General features: G+C 33.2%; 1 protein-coding gene across 2 annotated transcripts in view; it reads left to right on the top strand.

The window, feature by feature from the left end:
* MGAT4A (alpha-1,3-mannosyl-glycoprotein 4-beta-N-acetylglucosaminyltransferase A) overlaps positions 1-13,204 on the top strand; it is a 125,891-nt gene extending 112,687 nt beyond the window's left edge. For both annotated transcript variants that reach the window (XM_031959117.1, XM_031959118.1), the window contains 7 exons: positions 1,153-1,283; positions 3,559-3,666; positions 3,808-4,001; positions 9,326-9,404; positions 11,690-11,756; positions 12,386-12,498; positions 12,649-13,204. In XM_031959117.1, coding sequence (XP_031814977.1) covers positions 1,153-1,283; positions 3,559-3,666; positions 3,808-4,001; positions 9,326-9,404; positions 11,690-11,756; positions 12,386-12,498; positions 12,649-12,675 — 719 coding nt within the window. In that variant the 3' untranslated portion in view covers positions 12,676-13,204. The remainder of the gene's footprint in view (positions 1-1,152; positions 1,284-3,558; positions 3,667-3,807; positions 4,002-9,325; positions 9,405-11,689; positions 11,757-12,385; positions 12,499-12,648) is intronic.
* Positions 13,205-17,594: the final 4,390 nt, after the last annotated feature.

Here is a 17,594-nt window from a genome sequence, read left to right as displayed (position 1 = left end):
AGGCATCTCTTCTGCCCATAGAAATCCCTGATTTGGGTAGCAAATACCTTTCCAAATGAGTTATTCAGTTGTAACTCAGACTGAAAAAGTTTAATGATCATGAAACCACAATTAGCTCTTTGAAGGAGATTTTTTAAAAGGCCTTCTTGGCTGAAGATAGTTAAGAGAAGCAACCATCTAAATTAGCGATGTGAATACATTGGAATGTTGGTGGTGTAGTCCCTCTATGAGGATTTCCCCATTTGTATAGAAAGAGCCCACCTGTGGGATGCATTGTCTGTGTTCCTCATTTGGGGGTGCCATGATGGGACCTGGGGGGATATTCTCTTTGAGCTTTGAGTTGAACAGTTGATTGAGGGGCAGGAGAAATACGGCTATGCTTAGGATTGGGGGAGTGGTACATGTAGAGATTGGAATCCACTATTGCAGATGTTTCGGGACCACCGGAGTCCTTTATGGAAAAAGTTATGGTTATGACCTTTCTATAGAGAAGAGAAATCAACTTCCTGAATATAAAACCCACAATAAAGAGAGAAAGACCTTTCATTATTTCAGTGGAGACATGCATTAGACAGGTCTAATGGATAAGAAGAATTCTGGATAGGAAAACTTTTTCCATCAGTGGAGGTCAGCAGTAACTATGTATAAATGTGTAGATGAGTGTACATATATTTTTAGCAAGTAATATCATAACTCATTTACATTGCCACAGTAAGGAAGACTAGCACTTAAGAGTTACAAAATGCCAAGAGACAAATATCTTTATATGTAGAAGAAGCACCACAGATCACATCCCATGCAGTCAATTCTGGCTATGGAGTTTAAGGCCAGAATTCTTAATTTAGGGTCTGTGAATTTCTAAAAACTATTTTGATAACTATTTCAATATGATTGACTTCCTTTGCAAATGAGACAATATTTGTAAAGTACTCAGCACCCTGTCTGGCACATAAGAGGTGCTTAATATATCCTTTTTTTTCCCTTTCTTTGTAATCCTGTGTATTTTATTTTATGCACTTGAAAAACATTTTTCTGGGAAGAGGGCCTTAAACTTTAACAGACTGTCAGAGAAGCCTGACACAGAGGTTTAAGGGATATATCAGAAAGCTCTTTATTTCATTAATTTGCTGTTTACTTGAAATATCTTTTTAGGTAAAATGTTTCAAGCTTCAGATATCACTTTGATTGTAGAGTTCATATTTATGTTTTACAAGGAGAAACCTATTGATTGGCTCTTAGACCATATACTCTGGGTGAAAGTCTGCAATCCTGAAAAAGATGCAGTAAGTTAATTTCTTATAAAAGAATAATTGTTCTGAAATGTATTTTATTTAAGGATTTTTCACTGCTTTAGAAATGTGTAATCAAGGCTGCATGAAGTCCCTGCCTGAACCCATGATATAGATTGGATATAGATATAGAAATAGATAAAACTGCATGTAAATATAGGGACTTTTGAAAAGTTTTTTTTTTTTTTTTTTTTTAATAGGCTTCAGCAAGTCAAGCAAATTTTCTGGATCCTTTTATGTGTTCTGAACACTGCCCTCTAGTGGTCATAAGATATCATTGTGGCCTTTTATTTCTTTGCTTTTTTTTTTCCTTTCCTATATCACCAAGTAAAAGGACAGGATGTACATGGTACAGTGATCCTCAACCTTTTTTGTGGTTCTTATACCTCTTGACTTTCCAGTAAACCATTTCATACTTAAGTTCAATAGTTTACCAGGCTTATGCATATAGGAAATTTTTAAAATCACCTACTTTTAATAGGATAATATAATTACCAGATGTTCCCTGTATAACTTTGGCAAGATACACTTACTGCAAATGGGGAGTCCCTCGTAAAATATGGTTTTGCAGTTTTCAATTAATTTTTAAAAATTCAATTAATTTTTAAATTTTAATTTGAAAAAATACAGATCAGTGCAACATAAGGTTTTGAAGAAATCTTAATGTTAATTTAGTCCAGACAGAATAGAAAACAGGGCAGAGAGGTTAACTGATGCCATAATAGCTAATAGAGAAGGAGTAAAACTCAATTTTTCTGATCCTGGTATTCTTTACACAATATCAGGTTATTTCACATATCAACAGTTATAGAGTCACTACTTTTAATGTTCTAACTCTTGACTATATTTATTTGTGTGCTTCACAAGCAGTTTTTTTTCATTATCCCAGTGAGAAAAACAAGTGCTAGTTCTGCTAATATGAGTCTCAGAGATAGTAGGTATCCTATGCTATTTAAATGATACTGTGATACATAAAGAATATAAGATAGATTGGTCCAAGTAGTTGTTCTAGGTCCAGCTAGTATCTTTAGAGGAAAAAATGGTCTAATTGACTACACTTTCTTGCTTCTCCCTTTTTATATAGTTCAGGTGTCTTTTGTCCAATAATCCGGAACTATATTGAACGTGAAATCTCACAAATACATGATATATGTAAAACATACTCTACAGCCCGTATCTCTTTTTAATTATAAAGTTTTGTAAGGATTGCTTAATTGAATAATTTATTTGAATAAATTGTTTGTAATTTTGACAATTTAAAAATAATAATCTGTTACAAAAATCATCTGGGTTTAAGGGGTAGTGGGTGGGGGTGGTAAGGTGAAGGGTAAGAATGACAGAGAAAAAGGAGTATACAAAATAATTGGTTACATTATATACCCCTAGCCAAGTAATACTTTCTGTCTAGGAGAACCTAATGTCTCAGCCCTAGCTTTTTTTCTCTTTTGTGTCTTAAGTCCTATTTCTCAAGCCACCCTCAGTTAAGGAGTATTAGCTTAATCTGTATGTTCCCAGTGAAGAAGCTCTTAAATTAAGGGCTGTGAATTTTAAAAGAAAATATGTTTGGGAAATTATTTCAGTATAATGTTTTCTTTGCAATCCTGTGTATTTTGTTTTATACATTTAAGAACTTATGAAACTTATAATTATAGTAAAATTATATTTATGAAAAAATACTAAAAATTCTGAGGAGGCCATAGGTTTTGTTATTCTAATGGGGGTCCTTTGTACTAAAATGTCTAAAAACTCCTACCCTACCTATGGGATAAAATAGTGCCTGCTAACACCATGAGATTTTCTTGGTCAGTATGTTCTGCATCTTTGGCTATGGTTCAACTTAGAATATGGTTGTACCTCCAGTCTTATCTCTACGAAGGAAATTTGGTTCAGTTATACTTTCTACTTAACAATGACTGAGCTTTTTTTTTTTTTTTTTTTTTTTTTTTTTTTTTTTTTTTTTTTTTTTTTTTTTTTTTTTTTTTTTTTTTTTTTTTGTAGCTTGGTTTCATTTTTGAAACTAATCCATGATTAATGTAATGACTTAAAATTTGCTTTTTTAGTTTTCATATTCTTTTTACTGTTTCAAAAATATTTGTAATTATTTTTGGAGTGAATCTTTAGGCTTAAATGCGTTGAAATTCAGAAAACTATTCAATATAGAATTATGAAAGTTAATAGATTTTTAGATATTCTAAAAAGCTTTCCATTATTCAGGATAAATAAGAATTTACACTGTCAAGTATACTCACATAAATTTTTTCTTTTTGAGAAACATTGTGATAGGCAAAAATCAAATCTACGAATTCGATTCAGGCCTTCCCTTTTCCAGCATGTTGGTTTGCATTCATCACTAGAAGGAAAAATTCAGAAACTCACAGTAAGTGGTTTATTTCACTACGTGTGTGTGTGTGTGTGTGTGTGTGTGTGAGATTTCATCATATGTATGCATGTGTGTCATTCTTTTTCTCTTAAGAGCCAATGCATGTAATTCTATGTCTTTTAAAAAATTTATTATTAGGATAAAGATTTTCTGAAGCCATTACTTCACACAATGCATGTAAACCCACCTGCAGAAGTATCTACTTCTCTGAAGGTCTATCAAGGACACACACTGGAAAAAACTTACATGGGAGAGGATTTCTTCTGGGCTGTTACCCCAATTGCTGGAGACTACATATTATTTAAATTTGATAAGCCAGTTGATGTGGAAAGGTTAGTAATTATTGCTATCAATCTCATATTCCAAACTTCTTGTTTTGTTATGCAACTTATTCCAAACATGTAAGATAAGAGACCTTAGGAATCTGAACCCTTACATTAAATTTAAAAATTACATATAAAGTGCTAAAATGAATAGGCTCACTTCAGAAGGTCAGCTTAATTGATTAACTTCTTGTCTTTGCAAAATTGTATTTAGTAAGTTTTCCCTAAATCATTTTTGTTCAGTTTATTTTTTCTAAATGTTACCTTAGGTATTTATTATCTCTATTATTCTGTGACGTATATTCTATGCAGTATATACTTTTTAATTGTATCCAACATATAATTAAATCTGTTTGTAGTTATGTATTGATCCTTATTACCTTTAGTGATTGGTATAATATAGCAACCCATTCACTTGAATCAAAAAATACTAAGAAAAATCAATAATTGAATAAGCTCAATTAACTGTTAAGGTCTTATTATGTATAAGGTACTGTGTTGTGTCTTGGTAATTAAGATGAAAACTATCCTGTCTCTGACCCTGATCATCTTATGGGCCAGTGATGAAGATGATGATCCACATGGCAGTCAGGGCTGCTGCAGGTAGAGTGGGTAAAGCTCTGGCCCTGGAGCCAGCTAGATGCTGCTTCAGATACTTACCAGGGTTGTACCTCTGGGCAGGTCATCTCATCTCTGCCTCAGTTTCCTCAATGGAAAAAATGAGGATAATGGTATCCCCTCTCTCCCACTGTTGTTTTGCAGGTCAAATAAGGTAATTTGGTAAAAATGCTTTAGTACAGTCCCCAACATATAATAGGCACTTAAAACTATTCCCTTCCCTTGTGAATGTCATAAGAGTAAAGGAAAAGTCTAGACAAAGAACTCTTCAAACTGAGAAATCAGTTTCAGCTGGGAGCTCGGGGAAGGCTTCAAGGAGGTAACTGGCATGGGCTGAAAAAGAATCGTTGTGTAAGAATGTGTTCCAAACGTGGGGGAAAGCCTGCCTTCAAGCAGGAAGGTATAGGACAAAAGCAAGGAACAGCTAGTTGGTGGTTTGTCTGAAATGAGATGGGGGAGAATGGGGGATCTCATCCAGAGACAGTGGGTATCTTGTTCCTTGGGGAAACTGGGCAGGGTGGGGTGGAACAGAGGAAGGGAAAAGTAGCTTTTGGCATGTGGATGGGCTGGCAAGTTTTGAATAGGCAAAGAGAAAGTCCCTTGGACTACTGATTGGAATCATTGAGGTAGAATGTTGAAATAAGATTGAAGAGGGGCTAAGCAATAAACCTTCAGGGGGACATCCACAGTTAAGGAATGAAAATAGGATAGGGAAACATTTTAGGGAACAGCACTGGTTAGACAGAACAAAAAAGAAAAAACTTTGTCATAGAAGCCAGGGGAAGTGAATGTCCCAAAGTTGTTTATCCTCTGTAGTTTTAAGGAGACTGCAGCCTGGAAAAAAATGCTCTTCACTTTTGGTGATTGATTGATAATGTTAGAAAAAGTCAAGTATTAAAGTAAAGAAGCTGGATTATAAACATTACTTCTTTCAGCAGCATTGGCCACTAAAAAGGCAGATGGTAGGCATAACAGTAAGATTGATTATTCAGATGGGAATAATGGATGGAAAAGCATATAAGAGACTCTGAGGTCCCTAACAGTGTCTTGTTGAAATGGCTGATTATGTGGTTGAGACTGTGAAGAAAAGACAAATGAAACCAGAAGAGGAACACTAGACTGGGGATCAAGGATTGTGATGAGTATGCAGAGCAACTTCAGACCAGAGAGAATTGGAGGGATGAATGATGGTGATCAAAAAGAACAGTTTCAAACTTTAGCGTCTTGGAGATGAGCATTTTTGGGTGATGAAAAAAATCTAAGCTGTGATCATTCTCATAACCAGCTGTGTTAGCCTGCAGAAGAGTCAGTCAGTACTCAGGTTCAAAATACAAGGTATTATGACTACACAGGTTACTTAGGGTTGCAAGTTTAGAGGTTTTTATTGAAGTATATGCAGGATTAAGTGGAAGTCAGAAGGCCCATAATCCATTCCTCCTAATCCTGAAGGGGCAACCTCAATTAGGATCATCTATCTTGGGCTTCAGCTTTTTGAATTTGCTAACATAAAATGTGCATAGTAAAATGTAAGATATCGTGCCCTATGTTAAACCAAATCTCTCTCCTTGATTGCCTGTCCTTTTTACAGTCTCACAGGAGCATGAAATTTCAATGAGTGCAGCATCAACTAGTTCAAATTATTTCTTGTAATAGTGACCAACTACTAAGAACTCCCTAATCTGAGTTGGAATGCCTTGGTACCACCTCCATATTAGATCTGAGTCCTTTGAGAGAGAGGTGGCTTTGCTAGTCAACCAGTGTAGGAAACAATCTAGCAAATAGGCTATTAGTGATTAACAGGCTGTGATCCCAATCAGATTGGTAGGGAAATGTTATTCTCAAAAAAGGGATTTATCAATTCCTTTGTGGGTGCCAGCAAGTCTGTCCCTAGCTTGAGTTTATGGTTTATTCCTCTTTGCACAGATTTAGAGGGTATTTCTGAGAGTAGCCAGACAAGCACGTGAGGAGTCAGTGTCCTTATGTTATCTTAGTGGTGGGTTATGGTAAGAGCTAAGAAAAAATTATTTTCTGAGAAACAGATTTCAGCATAAAAGCATAATCTAAGGTATGCATATGCCTTTGTGTATGGGACTCAATAGTCAGTAGGGTTAGTAGTAATTGCTTTCTACTACCTTCCTCAAGAGGTAGGAAGAAAACCTGGAGGTTGGAGCTGAATAGGGTGATAGAATCAAGTGACATCTCACTTTAAAGGAGGAGAGGTTAAGTGCTCATGGCAGAATGTGTGTATATTGATATACACATTCAGCTTAATTTTTTTAGTCATTAAAATGTTTTACAATTACTATTAATATTTTGGAGGTTATTGTCTTAGATCCTTAGGTAGTCTGGACAGCCTTTAAGGATAAACCATCAACTTCTTTCCACTGTCTTAAATGTCCCTGTTTTATCTGTGTGTTTGATCACTGGTAATAGCACCTCTTCCCTTTTATGGAAATTCTCTCTTTTATGGAAAGGAATTTCTTCTTGGGGTGTTCTTTTTCAGATCATATTGTATACTTAAATTAAATCTGTATTGAATAACTCCCAACTATGAGGGTCCAAACCAATGTACCCTCTCCCATCTAGTGTCTCTAATCCTTGTCCTTGTCTTCCTATAACTTCACACCAACGGCTACACCCTAGATTTTATGAAGATAGACTATTTAGCACTTAAATCAATACCATTTGAACCTTCTTGAGTTTTGAAGCCTTTGGCTCCATGTCATTTACATCCAATTGTACATTTTTCTCCCATGGGTTCTGGATGAAAGAAAAGTTTTGGCATGATTGATTTGGTAATGTAGTGATGGATAATATTTATATAAGTGTTTTACACAGAAAACATTTTTTTTCTTATATTACCCCTTGGGAGGTAGGCACTGGAAATAATTTATGTGAGAACACATAAAGTGAATGAGGAGTGCAGGAACATTTAGAAAAAACAGCAGTTCAAAAATAATGGTTTTGGTGTTAATTTTTAGAATTTTAAAAAAGAAAAAATATTAAAAATAAAATCTAGGGGGAAAATCCCCTTATCCATGACATGTATTGCTACAGCAAAAAGCAAAACAAAACAAAACAAAACAAAAAACCTAATTCAAAGGGTTGATTTCTTACATTTTGGAAAATAGGTAATTTGATCTTCTGGTATGTTTTTGTTTATTATTTTTTTAGGCAAAAAGCTTAAAAACTTAAAGCTTGATTTAGACATCTCTAAAGACAAAATTGGAGTTAAAATTAAATTTCTTGGTTATTAAACTTTTACATCTTTTTGAAGCTTTGAAGATGTATAATATGGAAAAAAATTTTAATTCTGTATTTTAGCAGTTCATTATTATCAAAGTAAAAATGTTACAGTAATTTATATGCAAAGTTTTAAAGATGTTAAATTTAAAGAAGAATTTTATAGAAATTGGTAATAAGATGGTACCACGTTCGCATATTATTTTCTATAGCTCATAGTAGAAAGTCAGCCTGATGGATATAAATGTATAGAGGGGAAATGGTTTTGGGGTCAGAAAGATCTGGGTTCGAAGATTGCTTCTGGTGGTTGCTACAGACTGTCTGGGACTAAGCATTTGCTTAACCTCCCAATCAGCTTTCTAAGAGAAGTTGCTGATTTGCATTGGAGGAGTTTCTACACTCAGGTCCATTCCATCCTCTGCTGGGCTGAAATTATTTTGAAGGCGTATTAATTTAGGTGTACAAGTTATGTCAAATGTGACAGTGTAAAGGTAATTTCTATAAGAACTTGTGGGAAAGTACCAGAAATAGTACAGTAACAACAAAAACCATTAAATCAAGCTCATATATGCCAATTGTCACAAAATTTGTACCAAACATAGCTTGGCTTTAAAGTCTTTATTTTCAAATACATAAGAGTTTCTACAGATGAGAATTCTGCTACATAACAAATAATATTGGGGGAATTCAAATGAGAAGCAACATTCCTGGCATGAGAAGTTAGGAATATTTTCTCTTAAAAAATGAAGTGAAGATCAATCGCAGGTTCTCAAAAAACATAATAAAATGTATATTTACATAATATTTTAAGCGTTCTTTCCAAACTCTAGGAATAATTTAAAATATTTGGAATGATAAATTTATAGCGAAGTTTCTAATATATGGATTTGAATTTCAAAGAATAATATTAGTTGATAAAAGATTTTTCTTTTGTGATTTTTAAACCAGTGATAAAAAAGATTTCATATTTTTAAACAGAAAAATGTTTACATATGGCACTGAATATTTGTAAAAATATATTCTGAAAGACTAGTTGCTGTTGTCTTGTGAGAATTAAGTGGTTACTAGTACTTGCTAGAACTGAGTGGTAACAAGGTAGTTAACTACCTGGTCATGTTGTTAATACCTATTTGTATATTTTTGAAACCACTTCCAAAATCCCTCAGCCTCCACTCATTACTCTCATTCATGAAAGTTATTTAACACAAAATCTTTAGGTTTGCTTTTATTTAATCAGCTAACATTTCTTTTTTCAATGACAGAAATTATTAAAATGCTGCCCTCAGCAGCCCTCAAGTTTTACCTGTAAATCTGTGAAACAATTAAAATAATTTGCAGTTTTTCACTTGTGTATAATATTATCCCTGACATACAGCTAATTCTTTCCTAAAATCTTTATTAGTTATCTTTTTGTAATCTCTAGTATAACCCAAAATATTATCATAGCCAACATTATTAATTTTTTTTAATAGCTACTTGTTCCAGAGTGGCAATCCAGAACATCCAGGTGATATACTGATAAATACAACTGTGGAAGTTTTGCCTTTTAAGGTATGACTTGAATTTTTTCCTCTTAGTTTTCCTTAAAAACCAAAACTGATAGCAGAGATTTGATTCATAAGAGAGACTATTGATAGGAAGTAAAACAAATTGTTTCTTTTGATTTGAAAATCTCAGTGTTTTAAAATATAGAGTAGGTCTACTTTACTCATTTATGAAAGATAAGGGGCCTATGTTTTGCTCAAAAGAAAGGAGCCTGGAACTTCCTATAAAATTAGCCTGGATCTTTCTTTTTGTTGTTTAGTTTACTATATAGGGCTGCTAGACTAGTTGCATGTAGTTTTAATGACTCATACATGATAAAGTGACCTATGTCCTCACCTGTTCTCCCTCCTATTGCTGTCATCAAAGAAGGTTTCATTTGGGAGACAATCAACAAAAGCCTTTCTTCACAAACTTCTTGCACTTTGGGGGGCGGGGAGGGGAGGGAAGAAGGGAAGGGGGGGGGCGAAAGAGCAATATATGTCTTAGCTTTTCCAATTAACTAAGGAGGCTCCCACCTGAGACATTCATAGTGGAAGCTTCTTTAGAATCATGGAATTTTTTTTTCTCCCCATCTTTTTGTACCAGCTGATCCTCTTCTCAAACTCCTGGCATGGGGCTCTTTTTCTGGTTCTCTCATTTGCCTTCCAAACTCTCACTCTTTGGCAGTCATTTATCACTGTGTTCATTCAAGTTGTACCATCAAACTATATCAGACATTTTTGTTATCAGAGCCTTTTCCTTTGATTTCTGACTTCTTCCTATTTGGGACCCTTCCAACACCCTGGCTTCCACCTCTGCTTATAGATTCTAGCACTTCAAATTGTACTACCTCAAGTTCTTTGACCTCACCATCACCTGTTTTTTCATTCCCTTCCCTTTTTTCCCCCAGATCCTAACACCTGTTTTGATCTTTTTTTCTCTCTACAGTCTGAAACCAGTAGTTACTTTTGTTCTCTAACCTTGAATCTTTCTTAACCCTTATCCTTATATTGTTCATGATCTGATAATTCTTTGTTTTGGGTCATTCCCAACATCTACTTATTTGACTTGAGCTTCAGCAGAACAATGCCAGAAAAAGTTTACAAAATGTATTAATTGGGACCATTATGAATTTATGTTATCTAACAGTTCATGGGCTCATGCTTATTTATACATGGCTTTCCTATTATTCTATCTCTGACCAATCCCTCTGCTTATCCTTATTCTCTAGGATTTTAAATGCTTTTGGTTCTACTCATCTAGAAGTGACAACCAGCTATTCTAAGTTCCTTTTTTATCTCTGCTCTTCTACCCCTTTAACCAAATTTTCCTTCTTTGTTCTATCCTCAGATAATAAGATAGCCCTTCTTGCCAAGGCAGATCCCTATACTATACTAGATACCTATCTCAGTCTCTTGGTTCAAACATTTAAGTTTCATCTCTCCTAAAAACAAAAACTTCTTGTCCCCTTTATTCCCTTAAGCTTTCAGAGAGCTTAAGCTAATGATTCTCTCTTTCACTTCTTAGCCTTTTAGAACACGGCCTGAAATTGTTCTTTCAAAAGTCACTAGTGACCTCTTCTTTGCTCTGGTACCCTTTTTTTCCTCAGTCCTAATCCTTCCTGATCTTCACAAAAATATATCCCCTAGGCTACTGCTCTCTTAGCCTTTGGGAGCAGATATTGTCCCACTTACCATGGGGCTTAGTATAGAATAGATCTTGAGCCTTTTCCACATAATGTATTATTAAAAACATTATTTATCATTTTATGGATATGCATCCAGAGAGATAACTATGGAGATTGAATGTGGATCACAGCATAGCATTTTTACCTTTTTTGTTTTGTTTCCTTTTTTTCCTATGGGTTTTTTTTTTTTTCCCTTATGCAACATGACAATATGGAAATGTTTTAAATAATTTCATATTTTTTAACCTATATTCGATTACAACTTGCTACCTTGGGGGGGGGGGGCAGACATAAGGGAAGGAGAAAAATTTTAAATACAAAGTCTTACAAAAATGAATGTTAAAAATTATTCTTTATGTGTATTTGGAAAAAGAAAATTCTATTAAAAAATCATTTTAAAGTTTCTGTGTTCCCAACTAATTGTATAAAATTTGAAAGAGGACTTTAGTTCTTTAGGTTAGAACTAGAGTTTTTTTAAAAGCCTTATAAAAAAATCAAATCCATTTAATGAAGTATTTTTGTTTGTTTAATACAGGAGAGCTTTATATATTTTTCATATATAGCAATGAATATTCTGGTTTTCTTTTGTATGAGTAATTATTTTCATAATAAATGTTTGTTTTAGGGTGAAGAGTTGGAAATAAGCAAAGAAACCAAAGATAATCAATTAGAAGATGGTTATGTCAGAATAGGTAAAAAATATACTTTTAATTAGTTAAAAACTCATTTTTTTTTGTAAATTTTTTGAGTAAAAGTACTGTCAGTGTTTTGTATTTTTATTCCCAACAAGGACATAAGAGATGCCTAAAGAAGTTTATTGATTGGGGCAGTTAAATGGTGTAGTTGACAGAGCATCAGCCCTGAAGTCAGAAGGACATGAGTTCAAATGTGATCTCAGACACTTAACACTTCGTAGCTGTGTGACTAAAGGAAAGTCACTTGCCTCAGTTAAAAAAAAAAAAAAAGTTTATTGATTAAATGGAATTATTCTTGAACTACATTACTTCCTTTGGTGAAATATTTTCATTATAAAGTTAAAAATAGAATAATAAGCATTCAGTCACTTAAAATTTATGAATGTTATATGGGTTATTTTTATTTTGTTTTGGATTTTCCAGTAAAATTTCAGATGTAAAGTCAAAGTTCAGGTAAATTAGCATTGTAAGGTTAGGCAACTTAGAATTTTAAAAGTTAGAAGCAAATTTATAAAAGTCTTAATTTTGTTGGCATGATAAACCCATCCATTCAATTAAATTTTCAATCTTATTTTATGTTTTAATTCATCATAATCTATTCACTGGTGATACTTTTTATTTGAAAGGAAAATTTGAAGGTGGTGTGGCAGAAGGGATGGTGGATCCCAATCTAAACCCCATTTCAGCCTTCCGTCTTTCAGTTATACAGAATTCTGCCGTTTGGGCTGTTCTTAATGAGGTAAGTTATTTCTTTAATTAATGAAATCAATGGAAGTGTTATATCTTTTAAAAAAGAATTCAGACTTCTTTTACCTTAAGACTTTGATAATGTACTGCATAAAAATTTTTTTAATTTATTGCTTTTACAAATTAACTTTCTCTATTTCAGATTCATATTAAAAAGGTTCCAAACTGAGTTCTTAGGAAGTCAAGATCATTTCAGACAAACGATCTCAAAGGGACTTTTAAGCTCTGAAATTGATTCCATGTAAGATTGTTCTTTAAGAAAAAAATTCAAGACAATGAAGCATGTTTCTATTCTCTTTTGTATTTCACTTGAACACTACCTCTTGTGAAATCTACTGTAGATAAGATTGTATTAAGCCTTTTTGTCAGATCAATTCAGAAAATTAATCTTCCACCCATAATACTCACATGAAGCTTAAGTCTTTTATTTGAACATCATTTGTACATTTTACAATCACATTGTGTTAATATTGTGTTGTATTATTTTGGAATTCTCCTAAATACGTAAGAGGTGTATATATTGTTACATTCCTTCAATAGAAGAATGTTAAATACATTTTATGAAGGGGGGGTACTTTTGAATTTCATTTTACTATTGCAAACCCCCTTTTATAGATTATCAGGGATATATGTATAAATATAAATATACAGAAAACCATTAAGTTAATTTATTGAAATTATTTGAGGAGTAAATATTTTGGTGCATAAACTTTGAATTACTTTTTAAAAACAGGTTACACCTTGTTTTTTTAAGTTTTATGTATTTTTCTTTGAAAATGAAAACATTTCAAATGGTAAATGTCTTTTCAAATGTACTGCCAGTATAATACAATTCCAGATGGATTTCCTTGATGAAGTACTTTTGTATCCTAAAGGATCTGAAATAAGTGTTATTTTCAAAGGCATTATCATTCCTTAAATCCCCTTGCTTTGAAGATCAGTTTCTGTGTTGGCTGTCACACTGTACTATGTACAGGAATAAGGCCATATACAAAGCAGTTTGATAAATTTTAGCATACAAATGTGATACATTAAAAATAAAACGACAGGCTTAATGTTTCTCTGTTATGCACTGACATAACAAGTTGTATTTTATTTTTGTCTTGTCCTTGTAATCAATTCAGTATTCCTTTTGTTAAATATTACCTAGATATACATTCATGTTTTGTAAGGTTGGACAAAATTTTTTTTTGTATCACATGTCATTTTTTCCCCTAGGAAATGTTATTGTAATTACCAATTTAAAGATAAATAATGTGACAGATTTTTAGTGAAAGGTACTGTTGTAGTTATGTTGTATTTTTCCATTGATTTAATTTGGAATTTGAAATTATAAACCCAGTCTAATAATAGCACTGCATAATTGATTTACATGTAATTCCAAATATACTATTTAGTATAGATTTTTATTTTTTAATCAACTTCAGAAAATATCTTTGTAAAGCTTTTGCTTTTATTAAAGAAGCTAAAAGTCTAAGGATGATTTGCATCTAAAGATGCAAATACTTGATTCATTTCATATTTCCTTGCTAAAAATAATTTTCCTAATTGATTTTATTTTTTAAAAATACTAATGTCCAACTTCAGCTTAAATTTTGTCTTTGATCAGTTTGACCAAAATTCCTAAAGTAGATGATTTGGGGTGGGGTGGGGAGGGGGGAGGGAATTCATACATTTATGGCATATGAGGAATCTTATTTGGCTGTTACAGCAGTTCATAGAATCGTTCCAAGATCCCCTTCAATGTGGCCTTCACCAGCCAAATTATTGTTTAAATTAACTATTTGGTGACATGATTGGGGAATTTGAGAACGTTTTAGAAACTATAGTTGCACCTTGCCATTTGAAAATTCATTCTGGTCAACCTAGAAATCTTTCCCATCTCTTTTCTTGGAATTCTGTTGGTTAAAACCATAGCTCAGATCCCACCTTCTTCTCCATGAAGCTTTTAGCAATCAATTACTTCCCTTTTCAGAATTATTATACTTCATGTTTTGTCGTCTTAACCAGATTTTCAGCTCTTGGAGAGCATCTATACCTTTCTGGAAGAGGCAGCCATGGGATGTATCATTTAACCCCACAAATTCCAGGCAGTTAAGGGGCAGATCTACGGGGTTAGCGGGAGTTTTTTCATCCTTGGGCTCCCTCTATCAATGAAATCCCAGGTCCTAGTCACAAATCCTCACTCCTAATTTATTCCTCCATATCCCACAATACCTAGTATAGTACTAGGCATAAAGGTGCTTGCTCAATAAATATTTGTTGGCTGGTTTCTTGTTTCTCCTATTGCAGGTGAAATGCTCTCACAAATTAAGGGCTTTGGCCTGGTAAAGATCCCTGTAAAAGAATTACAGCTTAGTTCTTCAGAGTGAAATTAGTTAGAGGATTGTGTTTTGTTGTAATAAAGAGATCTTGAAAGGTATCTCAGTTTTGAAGAGTAGATGAATATTTATAGTTATCATGACTCAAACCTATTTTTGTTTATGTCAACTAATGGTACATTTAGTTTTATATTCAGAACATGTCCTACATTTGTGATGTATGTTTTCACATTTGTCAGAAAACATTTAGATACTTGGGAGTATGCTGGACATGAACATTTTAGTTGTATTGATAACTCAAGATCAAAGAACATGGTCATATATGTGTAAAAATTTGTATCTGCCTGGCAAGGACTATTACAAAAAAAAAATTTTTTTTTTTCCTGATGCTTTAAAGTGAAAAAAAAAGCTTCCCATAAAATAATTTTGGAAAGAAACTAAAAATTTTTTTTGATAAAGTAACGGAACTGAAAGCTGCCTTAACAAGATTTTAAAATGTACGGCTTTCACAAAGAAAGCTGTTTGATATCAATGTCTACTAAAGTGTTACCAAGAAAGATTGGTCAAGAAAGAAGACTATAAAAGTGAGACAAAAAAGGGAAGTTATCATACTTGGATATTCAAAGACACATGAATATGTGTTGTGACCAAGTAGTAAGACCCAAAGTCTTATCCTGTACATTTTCTCTCTCCCCCTTGATTATATAGGCATATTTGGGAGGTCAGCGACCAAAGGTTGCAGGTAGAGTGCTGATGCACATCCTGATTAAAGTGTTGGAGCCATCAGTGTGGTTTGCAGGATCCCAGAACCTTTGTTAATTTGTGACGCTTCAAAAAAGCCCACTGTCTCTTTCTTTCTTGAAAGTACAGTATATGGTTAAGTTTTTAGAGGGTATAGTAACAATCATGCTACTCCTGAGTTGCCAAAACCCATTTTGAAATTTTTAAGTTAAGATACATTTGTAGTAGTAAAAAGCATTTTTTACTATGCGGTATTTGTCAAAGGACTTGGAGAGAACAACTAAGATTTGATTGTTTTATATTTGTCTTTATAATCCAGTACAAAACAGTTGTTGTCAACTAATTTCTGTATTTTATATAGGAAACTGTTCAAAATACCCATCATCAATTCCTTCATATTTTTATCATATCTGTTATTTTTTATACTTGTTTAATATTGCTATACCGCCTAGATTCATACATTGAGACATATATGAAATTAAGAGAATAACTATTAATAATGTGGCCAGAAATGCCATTCAAAAAGTCCACTCAATTTTCCTAGAGTAAGCTTAAATTTTAAATTGTTGCTTTAAAAGTGCTTTTGAAATGATTGCTTTGATAAGTGCTGCAGTAGCCAATATTTTGCTGTATTCATGCATGTGTCCATTAATGCTACAAGACAATAATGCACTTGTGCTCTAAAAAAGTAGGATTTTATCTGTCACATGTATGAGTGACATTTTGGCCAATTTCAATGGAAGAATGTCTATTAATCACACCATTACAAAGTTCTCTAGCTTCTTAAAGCTTTAGAGAATACATTGTTGTTTCGAGAAAAATAAACAAAAACATTTCAATGTATTATGAACATATTTTTCTTGATAATGATGGCAAGTTCCGTAAAAGCAGAAAATGTTACATTTTAAAATCTTTTGATTCTAGGCACTAGCATAATAATGCCTTTCATAAATGGAGATATATGTTGCTTTTAAGTTTGTGCAAACAATATGGATGCTTTCTGCAAAGAAATGTTTTTAATATCCTTGATAGTTAGCAAGGGTACTTGAGTATTATCCATCACCTTCTGTAATGATCCCCTTGTAATATTAGCAGCCAGTACCAGAATTAATACTTTAGTTGGGACTTATTTTTCCCCTAAAACTCAATGTTCATTAAGATTTGGTGAAAACTTTTTGAGGAAATATTTTTTTCTGCGCCTTAAAAATGGCTGAAAGTGACAGTACTGTAAGATGCACTGCCAGCAAATAACTTTTTATTTGGGCATATGAAGTTTTCCTTAGAAGGATATATAAAATCGTACTTGTTTTTGATTTTATTTTTTAAATAAAATTATATGTGGATCTTCAGTTCTTTATTTGAAGGTATGTTTAAGAGAAAGATAACATTTGGAGAGATTATTCCCTATGGAATCTTTACATGACCGGTTCTGCAAGAGACTTTTCTCCAAAAACTTGATCCATGTTTCCCTTAAATGTTCTCATCACTCAATTGTGCAGTATCTGCAGTAATCCTTTTGAGTAACTTAAATTTTTATAGGTAGTTGGATCTTTGTTTGAAATCTTGCTGCTATAAATTGAAAACCTGGTAATGGGTTATGTCGATTGTGCCTTTCATCATTGTTCTTCCTGTGCCACAGCTGTCCATGTGTATTTGAAATAAAGAACTTTTAAAAAATTCAAGCAGAATTCGGAGTTCATTCTAATAAAACATTAGTTATAATATGAAACATACATTACATTGTATTTTATATTCACAAAATCACATACATTACTCTCATTTGATTGCCACAACAAACAGGAGAAGAGATACAAAAAAAAATTCTATCCCAGAGTGGTTAAGAAGCAAAGATGGAACTTAAGTTCTATCATCCTAGAGGCAAGAGGACTAGACCAGAAGACTTTGGTGTCCTAGTCTTTATTCTTCTATACCTTGCTTTAGGACCCTGGGTGGGTATATCAACAATCACTCTGGGCCTACTTCCTCATCTATGAAATGGATCCCTCTCTTCTTGGAGAACACTCAA

This window comes from Sarcophilus harrisii, chromosome 3 (assembly GCF_902635505.1).
Source record: "Sarcophilus harrisii chromosome 3, mSarHar1.11, whole genome shotgun sequence".
NCBI lineage: Eukaryota > Metazoa > Chordata > Mammalia > Dasyuromorphia > Dasyuridae > Sarcophilus > Sarcophilus harrisii.
This window is presented reverse-complemented; position numbering and strand designations above follow the sequence as displayed.